At 44.1% G+C, this 14343-nt stretch overlaps 1 protein-coding gene across 1 annotated transcript in view; it reads right to left on the reverse strand.

The window, feature by feature from the left end:
* WDR62 (WD repeat domain 62) overlaps positions 1-14343 on the reverse strand; it is a 46761-nt gene that overhangs the window by 17509 nt on the left and 14909 nt on the right. Inside the window, exons 10-13 of the mRNA XM_059999343.1 lie at positions 7187-7324; positions 5381-5559; positions 3697-3788; positions 2038-2163 (exon numbers count right to left, since the gene is read on the reverse strand). Coding sequence (XP_059855326.1) covers positions 2038-2163; positions 3697-3788; positions 5381-5559; positions 7187-7324 — 535 coding nt within the window. The remainder of the gene's footprint in view (positions 1-2037; positions 2164-3696; positions 3789-5380; positions 5560-7186; positions 7325-14343) is intronic.

The raw sequence follows: 14343 nt of genomic DNA on the forward strand, positions 1-14343 counted from the left end.
AGCACAAATACCTTGCAGAGTTGTGGTGAGGATGAAGAGACAGAACAAATATAAAACATGTACAACCTTGGTACAATAGACACTGCTCCTTCATGACAGGACATTTGAGAGCACCCAGGCCCGACATACAAGTTAAGATGTTACTCGAGCAGAAGTCATTGGTTTATAGAAGGGAACGAGTCCTATGTTGGCGAGGAATCCAGAGAGGGCCTGCAAGTTACCTCTGGTAATGTTTTGCTTCTTAACCTGGGGTGGTGAGTCAAGTATTTAGCAATATTAGGACCAGGACCAATCAGAACAGTTGCTGGCTATAAACAATGGGTGTGTCTAGTTCAGACCTACTGACTATGAACCTTGATGTGGATATTCATTGTATTATTCTGTAAACTATTCACAGATTTTTCTGTTCACTTTTTTGGATATGTTTCATAGAAAAGAATTAAGAGACTGATTCATTCTTTAGCTGGATAGCTTCAGACAGTTTCCGACTGGCTGGTGCCCAGTTTATATGAACCATCAATGTTTTGAGTATAATGCCCAGTTGAGTCAGCCCAGCCAGAGTAGGGCTCACAGGACTGGTTTTAGGATGTACATCCTCTCAGACCGGCTGGGGCTTTAACAGAGGCCCATGCCTTCAGAAGGTGACCTAAAGGACCGACTCTTGGGCCATCCCCTTGGCCAGTTATCACCTCTCCTGGATCCAGACCATTCATTAAAGGTGAGGTCACTGCTGGCCAAACTGCTAGATTTACCAATCTATTCTAACTACCTCTACCCTATGGAATGGGATGGTCTGAACAGTGTTTTACAGGTGTCTGAGAAGTTTGAGCTGATCAGCTTTTGTCAGGTCCTCATCAAGACATAGCAAACGTGTTAACCTGTTTTTGCCCAGCTCCCGACCACCTGAGTTAGACAGAGACAGGGCAGAAAGTGGGGAAGACCACGGACATTAATACATTCTCAGCCACAAGATTATATGTACAAAACACTTCATAGTCAAGAACTTGGAGTCAGTGGACGTATTCCATGAATGGATTCTTCTTGAATATAGTTTTGAACATGTTCTTGGGTTCTGATCAGTTAAACCCCCACAGGGCCTACTTCCCCTCTTCTTGGAATCCCTTAGGGCCAGGGATCTCTGTACTGGATCTTTCAAGTCTTGGAGGGATCCCTTCAACTGCCTGGTTGAGCGAGGGCTATAAAGAAGGACAGCCTTATGCAAAATACCAGGCCTGCACCTACTGGCTGTGTGACTCTGGCTGTAAAGTACAGTAACTGCTGGGGCAGTGCAAGGATCACATCACCCAGCACAGAATTAGTCTCCAGCAATTGTCACCGTCATCTATTTTTCAGCCAAGGTCACCCAAACCCATTCCACCTTGGACTGGCATTCTGATTTCTTTCTGCGGACTAGCACTCACCTAATGTCAGTCCTCCTGGATCAGGGGTGGAGGCAGGTGGAGGCTGGGGGCACACGAGTCACACCCAGCCCAAGAGGATACTCCAAAGCTCTGGCACCAATAACTGTTCTGGAAAGGGCAGGTGCCTCAAGCCAGCACAAGGTAAGTCAGCTACCAATTTCTGCCAAAATTGACAGGAAGAGGGGAAATCTCTTTCCAGCGGCACAGTGACCACTGAGATCCTGCCCACGAGAGAAAGGCACAGCTGACAGAGGGAGAGAGTCCAGGTAACTTTAAAAAATTCAACTTTTGGGGACTTCCCTAGTGGTCCAGTGGTTAAGACTCTGTGCTTCCACTGCAGGGGGCACGGGCTCAATCCTTGGTCCGGGAACTAAGATCCTGCATGCCACGTGGAGCAGCCAAAATAAATGATACTCCAAAAGCATTAAAAAAAATTAGTCTAAAAAAGTTTTTTTTAATAAGTAAATAAATAAAAATGCAATCTTTGGATCCAGCTGTGCCTGAATCCAGAGCTTGCCTCTCCCTTTTCTCTCTAAGCTAAAGGTGGCTTTCGCTGTTACGTGCAGTCAAAGGAGCCCATCTAATGAGGCACAGGACGCAGAAGGAAAGGGCTCACCAGCAAACTTGATGGCTGTGATGGAGGAGGAATGGTCATCCAGGGTCTGCTCCAGGTTGTAGTTCTTCTCCACGTTCAGCACGTGGATCAGTCGGTCCCGACTGGCTGAGGCCAGCAAGCTCAACCCTGTGGATGGAAAGGGTGCCACTGGGTTTCTGGGAGGCTGCTTGATGGCCTGGTCTCCCAGAGAGCAGTGTGACCGAGCTTTCCTGGCCTTGAAGAAGGAGTTCGGTTTCTTAACTGCAGTCAACTTGCCACAAACCCGGAAAGGGGCCACTCCCCCACTCTGTGCAGTCTTTCCCCAGAGCCCCAAACCCTGGCATTTCACATCCCTTGCCACCAGCTCCTGCAGGATGAATCTTGATGCACACGTGGACACTCCTCCACTTGTGCCCACACCAGACATTCCAGCAGAGCCCAGCATTCCTCCCTACCAAGTCCAGCTACTTGGCAGCCACGTGAGACCCTGCCAACTTCTCAACCTCCCCAAAACACTGCCCCCTCACTCTCTGAGCTCTGGCTACACGAGCCTCATCTAGGCCCTACTGACCACATGCTGCCACCTTTCCTTCAGCCACTGGACCTTCGTGCTGGCCCCCTCAGACAGTGCCTAGCCTGGACACCTGCTATGTCTGAGCCCTAACACATGACCTGAGGTGGAGGGGAGCTCGGGAGAGGTGTACTGAATGAAAAGAAATTTAAAGAAAATTTGGTGGGGCAGAGGGTGTGGGGGAAGGAAGAGCATGGGAAAGAACATTAACATTATCAGGACATAACTCCACCTACATTATATTCCTGCCAAAAATGTATCATCGGAATCAAATCATGAGGAGAACAACAAACCCAAATTGAAGGAAATTCTAAAAAATGACTGATCTATATTCTGCAGAAAGCCAAAGTCATAAAGACAAATTAAATAAGGCTGTGGAAATATTCGAAAACAAAGGTGACAAGAGAGCCACAACAACTGAAGTGTGAACCTGGACTGGAAAAACAAAGGTGCTGTAAAGGACAGCATTGGGACAACTGGCAAAACGTGAATAAGAACCCCAGACAGATGACAGATTTGATAAGATGCACATTTGATAAGTGCACTGTGGTCATGTAAATAGACGTCCCCATTCCTAGGAAATGCTCACAGAAGCATTTAAGGGTGAAAGCGCAGCATGCCTGCAACTTACTCTCAAGTAGTTCAGCAAATAATAATAATAATAATATACACGCTTTAATAATAATAATGCACATGCTATTATTTTATTACAAGTGTATTAAAAGTGCGCAAATACATAGAAATGGAAAGAGGGGAAGCAGATAATTCTGTCACAGGTCAGACAGGATTTAAAAGAAAAAACTTGGGGAGCCTGGGTGAAGAGGCTACAGATATTCATTATAATATTCTTGCAATTTTTCTGTAAGTGTCAAACTTTTTCCAAAGAATATGTTTGACTACTGATCTATCTTTATCTTCTCCAGCAGAGGAGGAGCTCATTCATATATTCACTCATTCAACCTTCACCTCTTTAGCCTGAGCTCTGTTCGGGGCACTGGGGACCAGGGTAAACAAGTCGAGTCTTGCCCTGTCATTTACGGTCCCACCAGACACCAACTACTCCTCCCTGTGGTTCTGCCAGGCAGGCTGCTCCCCTGCCATGGGCTCACCTGTCTCAGGCTTGGAGTACTCCAGGCACAGCACCTCAGCATCATGGGCCTCCACCTTGACCAGCTCGTCCATGAAGTGCAGCTCGTGGATCCTGAGAGATACACACTGCCTGCTGTACCCTGCCTGGCGCCCCCACCCCTCAGCTCCAGGTGCTCTGCCACTACCAGAAAAGGTCAGAGCAGCCAGGTAGGTGACGTGGAGAACACCCTACCCTGGCCAAGTAGTCTACAGGTGCCCAACCAGTTTCTCATCTAAAAACCTGCCAAGCCTGCGAGAACCTCAGCGGGCACCCCGCCCCTTCTGGTTCCATGGGTAACACCTAGGATGGTCTTCTGGGGGAACAAAGGTTAGGATAGGGATATATCAGAGGTGATTCCTGGGGCTGGGGCAGGGGTCAGAGGTCATACTCAAGGATAGGACCCATGGGTGGGAACATTTGATTCTAATCTCTCATTCTTTTTTTTTTCTTTTTTCTGGTTGCACTCTGTGGCTTGTAGGATCTTAGTTCCCTGACCAGGAATTGAACCCAGGCCCTCAGCAGTGAAAGCGTGGAGTTCCTAACCACTGGACCCCCAGGGAACTCCCTCTCATTCTTAAAAAGTCTCAGATCCAGACTTTCCTCACATTCTTGCCAAATGAAATCAGACAACAGGTCATCCAGGACTGAAATAAGAAACAATAATTCCAGCTTCTCCACTCTCTACCCGTGTGACCTTAGCCAAGCCACTTGGCCTCTCTTTCCTCAGGGAACCCATCTGAAAGTGGAGTGAATAACAGCACCTACGCCAGAGGGTCGGTGAGAGGATTAAATCAGTCAATACCCATGGTACTCAGGCCAGCGGCCAGCCTGGGGGAAGATCGCTATGCCCACGTTACCTCTCCTCACTGTTTTCACCATTCACAGCCAAGTGCTGTCAACGGGAGCAGCCCCCTGACACGTTCAGTTTGCCTCATGCAGTGATTGACATCACAACAGTTGCCAACATTTAAAAACCATGGAACTTCACAGAAAAAGTCTGCACTTTATGTTCTTCTTAGACAATGGGAAGATCTGACAACTTGGAGGCTATACTACTGGTGCTGCGTGGTGGCTGCCCCGTTATGCGGCACATCCTCTCCAGTGCCCCAGTCCCTCCCATTCTGCAACAGCTCCACTACCCAGGGGGTCATAGCTGACATTCGCCACCTTAAACCTGATCCCTGTGACAGGACTCATATTCTGTCAGCACCTATTGGGCCTGTCACATCTTGAAAAACCTCTGCAGGGTGGTAAGCAGCCCGAGCCCTCAGATGTCCCATCCTCTGGTCCCTCTCTCAGGGCCACCAGAAATGCCAAGCTCCAGCTGGCATCTTCTCTGATGGTTCAGCAGTGGTACCATGTGGCTGAGAAGGTGTCACCATGCCCGAGAGTCATGCAAGTTTGCCTGTCCACCCTGCAGGCAGAGTTCACATGGCCCAGCTGCTGAGGCCCCAGTAGCTACCCTGATCTACCCTGAGCTAGCCCTTCTGGAAGCCCCTTCTCAGCTTATGTTCCCAGGGGTGGCTGGCTACCAGATTGCTACTCACAGTCCCTCATTCCCAACAGGCAGCTGGAGGTGCCAAGGCCAGGGCTCCTCCCCACTGCCCTTAGTACCTGAGCCCAAGCTGGGAGATGTACACTAGACAACGCCAGGGCCCACTTGCCTCAGATTTCCACTTCGGTCGCCTGAAGCCAAGTGTTGGCCATCAGGACTGACCTGCATGACTCGTACTCCAGCTTTCATGTCCACAGGCATCCCATTCTCACTCCCCCGGTCTGGGAAGTGTGACATGTTCTGCAGGTGCTGGATGTCATTCTCCACATACACAACCTTCAGCAGGGTCTGCAAGCGGGAAAGGACTTAGGTCAGTGCTATGAGAAGCTCTGGAGCACCTCTGCAATTTTTTCTCCTGATAGTCTCCCATTCTTCATTAGTAACAGAATTCCAATTTTGACCTGGGAGCTTCACCACTCAGAATAATAACTATGTTTCCCAGACTCCCTTGCATCTAAATGAAGCTGTGTCAATAAATTCTGGTCAATGAGGTGTAAAGCAAGTGAAAACTCTTCTGCTTCTTTCCCACTATCCTGCTGCCTGGAACTTGGATGTGATGACTGGAGCACCAGCAGCCATCCTGGACCACGATGACAAGGGCTCCTTCAAAATGGGCAGAGTGGAGAGCTGGACAGCTCTTGGGTCTCTAAGGGCTTCCTACAGCTGCCAAAACAGCCTGGACTAGTTACCTCTAGACTATTTTTACAAGTCAGAAAATCAAACTTTTACCTCGCTTCGGGTTTTTCTATTGTGTGCAACCAAATATAACATGGTTATCACAGATGCAGAAGAGAAGATGGTAGTATGGCAGGGGGACGTGGGGCGCTGGTGAGGGGAGTCGTAAAGGAGCATTTGCTATACACACCCTGCATTAAGAGCTTTTTTTGTTCCAGCCACACTAACCTCTTTTGGGTTTTCCAACTCATCAAGCTCTTTGCAGCCATAAGGCCTTTGTCCCTTGGTGTAGAACACTCTCTCCTCCCCTCTTTACTCCTCCCAATCCTCCATATCTCAGTTCAGTTATCTCCTCCTCCAGGAGGCTGCCCCTAATGCCACAGATAAAATCAGATGACTGACTTTAGATATATCTTACTCATACCTTACAACTTTCTTTCATGGTGCTTATTATGCTTGTGATTATATCATAATTTGTGCAGTTATTGGCTGGCTGCCTCCCCCTACTAGACTGTAGGTGTCACGGGGCCAGGAGAAGGGTCTGCCTTAGTCACTGATGTGTCCCCAGCATGCAGCACAGCACCTAGCACTGACCTTAATAACTATCTGTAGAATCAGTGAATGCATGATTCAGGCCTCAGCTCCTCAGAGAAGCTCCTTCACTGACCTAGCAACACCAACCATTTCTTCAGTAAAGTGTTTCTCCCCAGCCTCTCATCATGGCTCTCTTTGGGATCCTGCCAGCACCTCCACCTCAGGCTTCACTGCGTGGCAGCTAGCTAGACAGGAGACACCCCTGCCTGGTTTGGCCCATCAGGTGCTCTCCCAGGGAGTTTTAACTCAAGACTTGGGCAGCAATTTCTTCTTTGTTGAGTATGTCGGGTTGCCTGGAGTGGCTGTGTCCACACACACTGAGACAGCAGGAGCTGAGTGGTAAAGAAAAGCAGAGAGGACCACAACCAAGACCCGACACAGCCAAAAATAAAATAAATAAATAAATAAATATATATATATATATTTTAAAAAAAGCAGACAGGAAAGACCATGTCACCTAGAAAGAAAGAGAGGGAGAGAGAGAGAAATGAGATAGGAGACAGAGAGTGACCAGCCTTGGTTCCTGGTTCCTGTCCCTAGTGAAGCTTAACACTGAGGTTCCATAAAACTCCCTCCTACCCCCCTATCCTAGATTCAAGTAGGCCTTTGTTCCTCCTAAAAGATGGTTCACAATGAAGCCCCTTACATTACTGAAGATGTTCTTCTGCCAGTGAGAGTCAGGGCTGCCGTCCATGTTCCAGAAGCGGATGGTATTGTCTGAGGAACAAGTCAGAAAAGATCCTGATGGCAGACAAGCTCTCTGATCTTCAAACTCAGGATACACCTACAGTCCCCAGAGAACAAGGCAAAGGAGATTCATTACAAGCACTTCAATGCCAGCACTATGATATACTATTGCATGGTGAAATAAAAGTACGTTGCAGATAAACAGCCTTAGTGTAACGCCTTGCAAGAAAAAAAAGACACAAAATGCTACCATATATTACCATGCCCCATCTTCAGTCCAGTCCATAAAACATCCCCACAAATCAATTTCTAAGGAAAATGGGTAGTGCAAATCACTAAGCACAAAAGGAAACAAGGTACCACGAGCAAGAAGCAGCAGAAACAACAGAGTCTAGCTTCAAATACTGGAATTATCTAACAGACTCTAAAATAACTATGTTTACTATGTTTAAAGAAATAAAAGAACTTTGACAAGATTAAAAGTATGAGTAGCCAACCAGAAACTATAAAGAACAACCAAGCAGAGCTGAAAAGGAACAAAATAGAACTACTCCTAGAAATGAAAAATAAAACATATTAAAAACCAAAGATTTGACACAGTTGAAAAGAAAATTAACTGAATTGAAAGATAGAACTAAAGACGTTATTCAGAATGCAACTCAGAGAGACAAAGAGATAACATATAAAGAAATTTCAAAATATGGAAGCCTGGATTCTGAGATGATGATGACAGCAGCATCACAGATTTTTAATTCAGAATTCCCACGTGAAAAAGAGAAACCTGAAAGCAAAACCAAAACCCCATGGACAATATTTATAACAAAAGTAGGTGAACAATATATTCTCATAACTCCCCCAAATACAAGCAGGTAGGAACAAACTACCTCCAGTCATAAGACCTACATGTTCTCAACATGTATATGGGAGAAAGCAGAGAGGAGCAATGAGGTATTCTAACCTCAAAGTAGCCAGCAGGTATTCACTGGAAAGCACAACTGGCCAAACTGAACAGTAGTTGAACTTGGCAGGGTGGGGGTGGGGGGTCATCCACTCCAATAGTGGTTGAGTGCTGGGCTCAGCAGTAAGGCCTGAAGGGGCTGGAGAAATCAAGGCCTGGTGAGCTCTCAAAACTAACCTACCAGGGCTCCTTTCAGGACAAAGGCCTATACTGAGGAGAAACTGCTGGGAATGGAAACAAAATTGATCAGGATAGGGACAAGAGAGACAAAGTAGAGAAGTACAGATAAAAGTAAGGACATAACAGGGCTTCCCTGGTAGCGCAGTGGTTGAGAGTCCACCTGCCGATGCAGGGGACATGGGTTCGTGCCCCGGTCCGGGAAGATCCCACATGCCGCGGAGTGGCTGGGCCCATGAGCCATGGCCGCTGAGCCTGCGCGTCCGGAGCCTGTGCTCCGCAACAGGAGAGGCCACAGCAGTGAGAGGCCCGTGTACCGCCAAAAAAAAAAAAAAAATCCAACTATATATTGCCCACAAGAGATTCACTTTACATCCAAATATACATACAGGTTGAAAGTGAAGGTATGGAAAGATATTCCATACAAATAGTAACCAAAAGGGAGCTTTGCATGTCTACAGTAATGCCAGACAAAATAGACTTTAAGTAAAAAATTATTACAAGTGACAAAAAAGGGTCAATTATAAAGAAGATATAACAAATACAAACATACAACTAACATAGAGACCCAAAATATATGAAGAAAAAGTTGACAGAATTGAAGGAGGAAATATACAGTTCTACATAATAGTTGGGGACTTCAATATTCCATTTTCAATAAAAGATAGATCTAGGGGACTTCCCTGGTGGTCCAGGGGTTAAGAATCCACCTTCCAATGCAGGGGACGTGGGTTCGATCCCTGGTCGGGGAACTAAGATCCCACATGCCATGGGGCAACTAAGCCTGTGTGCTCTAGAGCCTGTGCACCACAACTAGAGAGCCCACACGCCACAACTAGAGAGCCCATGTATCGCAACTACTGAGCCCACGTGCCACACCTATAGAGCCCACATGCTACAACTACTAAGCCCGTGCACCACAAGAGAGAAGCCCGTGTGCCACAACAAAGAGCCCACACGCTTCAACGCAAGATCCCACGTGCCGCAACTAGGACCCCACACAGCCAAATAATAAATAAATAAATAAATAAAATGAATGACTGCTTCAGCTTAAAAAAAAAAAGATAGATCTAGAGAGATAGAGAACATCCAGTAACAGCAGAACACATTTTTCTCAAATGAACATAGAACATTCTCCAGAATAGACCACATATAGGCCACAACATAAGTCTCAATAAACTTAAAAGGCTTTAATCATATAAACAATCTTCTCCAACCACAGTGGAATGAAATTACAAATGAATAACAGAGGAAATATGGAGAATTAACAAATATGTGGATATTAACACAACCTTACATAACCAATGGGTCAAAGTAGAAATCAAAAAAGAAATTAGAAAATACTTTGAGACCAATGAAAATGAAAATACAGTATACCAAAGCTTATGGGATGCAGCAAAAGCAATGCTCAGAGGGAAATTTACAGTTGTACATGCCTACAAAAAAAGAAGATCTCAAATCAATTAACTTCTCACCTTAAGGAACTAGGAAAAGAAGAGAAAACTAAACCAAAAGCTAGCAGAAGAAAGGAAAATATAAAGATTACAACGGACGTAAACAGTCTTTTTTGCAGAAATGGAAAAGCTGATCCTAAAATTCATATAGAATTGCAAAGGATCCCCAAATAGTCAAACCAAATCACTACAAAACTATAGTAATCAAAGCAATGTGGTACTGGCATAAAGATAGACATATATCAGTAGAATAAAATTGAGAATCCAAAACTAAACCCATACATCTATGGCCAGTTGATTTTCAACAAGTGTGCCAAGATCACCCAAGGAAGAAAGAACACTCTGCTCAACAAGTGGTGCTGGGATTATCCATCCACATGCAAAATAATGAATTTGGACCCTTACTTCACGATATACAAAAATTAACTCAAAAGAGATCAAATACCTAAGTGGAAGAGCTAAAATAATAAAACTCTTAGAAGAAAACATAGGAGTAAATCTTCATGACTAGGAATTTGGCAATTTTTTTTTTTTCTTGCGGTACGTGGGCCTCTCACTGTTGTGGCCTCTCCCGTTGGGGAGCACAGGCTCCAGATGCGCAGGCTCAGTGGCCCTGGCTCACGGGCCTAGCCGCTCCACGGCATGTGGGATCTTCCCGGACCAGGGCACGAACCCGTGTCCCCTGCATTGCCAGGCAGACTCTCAACCACTGCGCCACCAGGGAAGTCTGGCAATGGTTTTTTAGATATGACACCAAAGGCACAAGCAACAAAACAAAAAATAGAGAAATTGGACTTCATCAAAATTAAAAACCTTTGTTCATCAAAGGACACTATCAAGAAAGTGAAAAGACGACATAAAGAATGGAAGAAGGGCTTCCCTGGTGGTGCAGTGGTTGAGAATCCACCTGCCAATGCAGGGGACACAGGTTTGAGCCCTGGTCTGGGAGGATTCCACATGCTGTGGAGTGGCTGAGCCTGTGTGCCACAAGTGCTGAAGCCCATGCGCCTGGAGCCCGTGCTCCACAACAGGAGAGGCCATCACAATGAGAGGCCTGTGCACTGCAGCGAAGAGTGGCCCCCGCTTGATGCAACTGGAGAGAGCTGGCACACAGCGAAGAAGACCGAACACAGCCATAAATTAAATAAATAAATAAAACTATAAAACTTCTAAAAAAAAAGAATGGAAGAAAATATTTGCAACTTATATACCTGTTAAGGGTCTAGTATCCAGGATATATAAAGAACTCTTACAACTCAAAAGCAAAAAGACAAACTGCCCAATTAAGAAATAGGGAGGGGGAGGGGATATGGGGATATATGTATACATATTGCTGATTCACTTTGTTATACAGCAGAAACTAACAACACTGTAAAGCAACTATACTCCAATAAAGATGTTAAAAAAAACACCAAAAAAAACAGGCAGGAATTCCCTGGTGGCGCAGTGGTTAAGAATCCGCCTGCCAATGCAGGGGACATGGGTTTAATCCCTGGTCCGGGAAGATCCTACATGCTGTGGAGCAACCTAGCCCATGCGCCACAACTACTGAGCCCAAGCGCCACAACTACTGAAGACCGTGTTCTCTAGGGCCCACATGCCACAACTACTGAGCTCGTGTGCTGCAACTACTGAAGTCCGTGCGCCTAGAGTCCGTGCTCCACAACAAGAGAAGCCACCGCAAAGAGAAGCCCACACATCACAATGAAGAGTAGCCCCCGCCCGCCACAGCTAGAGAAAGCCCGTGCACAGCAGCGAAGACCCAATGCAGCCAAGAATAAATTTTTAAAAATTAATTAATTAAAATAAAAAAAGCAATAGGCAAAAATCTTGAATAGACATTTCTCCAAAGAGGATATACAAATGACCAACAAGCACATGAAAAGAGGCTCAAAATTATTAATCATTAAGGAAATACAAGTCAAAACCACAATACCTTGCAAATACTAAGATAGTTATAATTTTTAAAAAACCAAACAGAAAAATAACCAGTGCTGGCAAGGATGTGGAGAAATTGGAACTCTCATACATTGCTGGTGGGAAAGTAAAATGATGCAGCTGCCATGGAAAAGTCCGGTGGTGGTTCTTCAAAAACTTAAACATAGAATTACCACATGACCAGTAATTCCACTGCTGGGTATACACCCGAAAGAAGTGAAAACAGGTGTTCAAACAAAGCTTTTACACAATAGCACTATTCACAATAGCCACAATGTTATTTTGGCTATTATTAATAGGGAATAAACCAAAAAGTAACAACTCAAATGTCCATGAACTGATAAATGCATAACAAAATGTATTATCCATATGATGGAATAGTATTATTCAACCTTAAAAAGGAATAAAGTACTGAAACATGCTACAACATAGATGAACCTTGAAAACATTGTTAAATGAAAGACATCAGACACGAAGTCCACATATTCTGTGATTTCATTTATATGAAACATTCAGAACAAGCAAACCCATAGCAACAGAAAGCAGATTAGCTGTTGCTATGGGCTGGGAAGAGTAGGAATGGAAAGTGATTGCTTAATGGGTACAGAGTTTCCTTTTGGGGTGATGAGAAAGTTCCAGACCTAGACAGTAGTGATGGTTGTACAACACTGTGAATGTCCTAGATAACACTGAATTGTATATTTAAAATGATTTAAGTGGTAAGTTTTATGTTATGTATATTTTGCCATAATATATATGTACACTTATACTCCCCTCAAATAAATGGGGTCAAAAGAGAGAGAATATAGTATATAATGACTATATGATCAGATCATATAGATACAGAATAATTAATCTAAAAATTAGGGGAGAATGGGGAGAACATTTGCAAAAAAAATTGTTTTAACTGTTTTCAGAATTGAATTATCATTCTTAGGCTGTTGTATTATAATGTGGGAACAAGGAAATGATTAACTGGGGATACTCTAATTCCATCATCCCCCTATGTCTTTGAGAACTAGGATTCTGGAAGGATCAATCCAACAGCTATAAGCATCCCCAGCACCCAGACTGTGACTCTGACATACCAGTTCAAAGTGAAAAAACAAAACAAAACAGAAAACAGGGCTTCTTCAAGAAATGGCTGATTCCAGGTTTGGGGCAAGAAATGCACAAGATGAGGCTAGGACACCTTGTCATCCCTTGTCATTAGCAAGGTAGCTAATCAAAGACTACTGGCATCATGTCCAAAGGACTCAGGAGCCAACCTGAAGAGGCTTCCACTGGCCAAAGATGGGACAATTTGAGCTCCAATAATGTTAATAATTGCAGTCAATTAAAATATATCCAATATATTCAAATACGTGAATTAATAATGATATTAAATAAAAACAACTAGTTACCTTTAGAGAACAAGGAACCAATTCATTATCTTGGAAACTGGTAATTAAAGGGAAAGAATCAAGCATTTATCCTGCCTTTCCTATAGGAAGTGTACCACTGGGTGACCAAATGGTAGATGAAGGGAAGTTTCTCTTCATATAAGCAGTCCAACTAATAAAAAGAAATGATAGAATTAGAATATCACCATATTGCAACCCCAATGAATAAAGGGATCTAGGCCTCGAGTGTCAACAGCTGCTAACAATAATCAATCAACTGCACATTTCTTTCGTGTGGTTTTCTAGATCTCTGTTTTATTGAAAAAAAATATGAAGGATAGAAAAAGACAGCAAATTAGAGTAACAGAAAAAGAGAGAATGGGGTAGAGGCAACTCTTAAATCCATATTGGCTGAGAACTTTCCAGAACTGATTAAAAGATCTACCCACAGATATTTCTGTTGAGAATATATATATAAATAATCAGCAGATGCAAAGAAAATGAATTGAAAAAAAAAACACATAATCAACTGATAACAAGAGTGAGGGTGAGAGAGCCAGCAAGAGTGGGGGCTGGGGAGGTGATCAAAAAAGACTTTAGCTTGATCTGTAATATCTCACCTTTTTTTAAGGATAATATATTTATATATAAATTTCAAAAGTTATTTAAAAAACATTCTTGTTAAGTGAGAAAAGTGCTATCAACAGAAATGTCAGATCCATGAAAGGAGATGTATTCAAGCAAAGGGCTGAATAATGCCTATTCAAAAGGATAAAGTTATTTCTCACAATCCTAAACTGGGCCACTGAAAACATAATTTCTCTAGAACAAACATTCCTAATAATAAGAAATTTTCAGGAAAAAAAAAAAGCAGACTACAATTCTTTCTCTACCTTATCTTATCTACAAGTCTTATCTGCAAGAAGTATTATACTTAGAACAGCTTCAGAATGAAAAATCCCCACAGATTCATTCTCAGAAAATAAAGGCTTTTTCAACACTTAAATAAAAAAGGCCTTCCCTGGTGGCACAGTGGTTAAGAATCCACCTGCCAATGCAGGGGACACGGGTTCTATCCCTGGTCCGGGAAGATCCCACATGCCATGGCGCAACTAAGCCCATGCGCCACAGCTACTGAGCCCACGCGCCACAACTACTGAAGCCTGCGCGCCTAGAGCCCGTGCTCCACAACAAGAGAAACCACCAC

The sequence above is a fragment of the Delphinus delphis genome, chromosome 20 (genome assembly GCF_949987515.2).
Source record: "Delphinus delphis chromosome 20, mDelDel1.2, whole genome shotgun sequence".
In the NCBI taxonomy this organism is placed as follows: domain Eukaryota; kingdom Metazoa; phylum Chordata; class Mammalia; order Artiodactyla; family Delphinidae; genus Delphinus; species Delphinus delphis.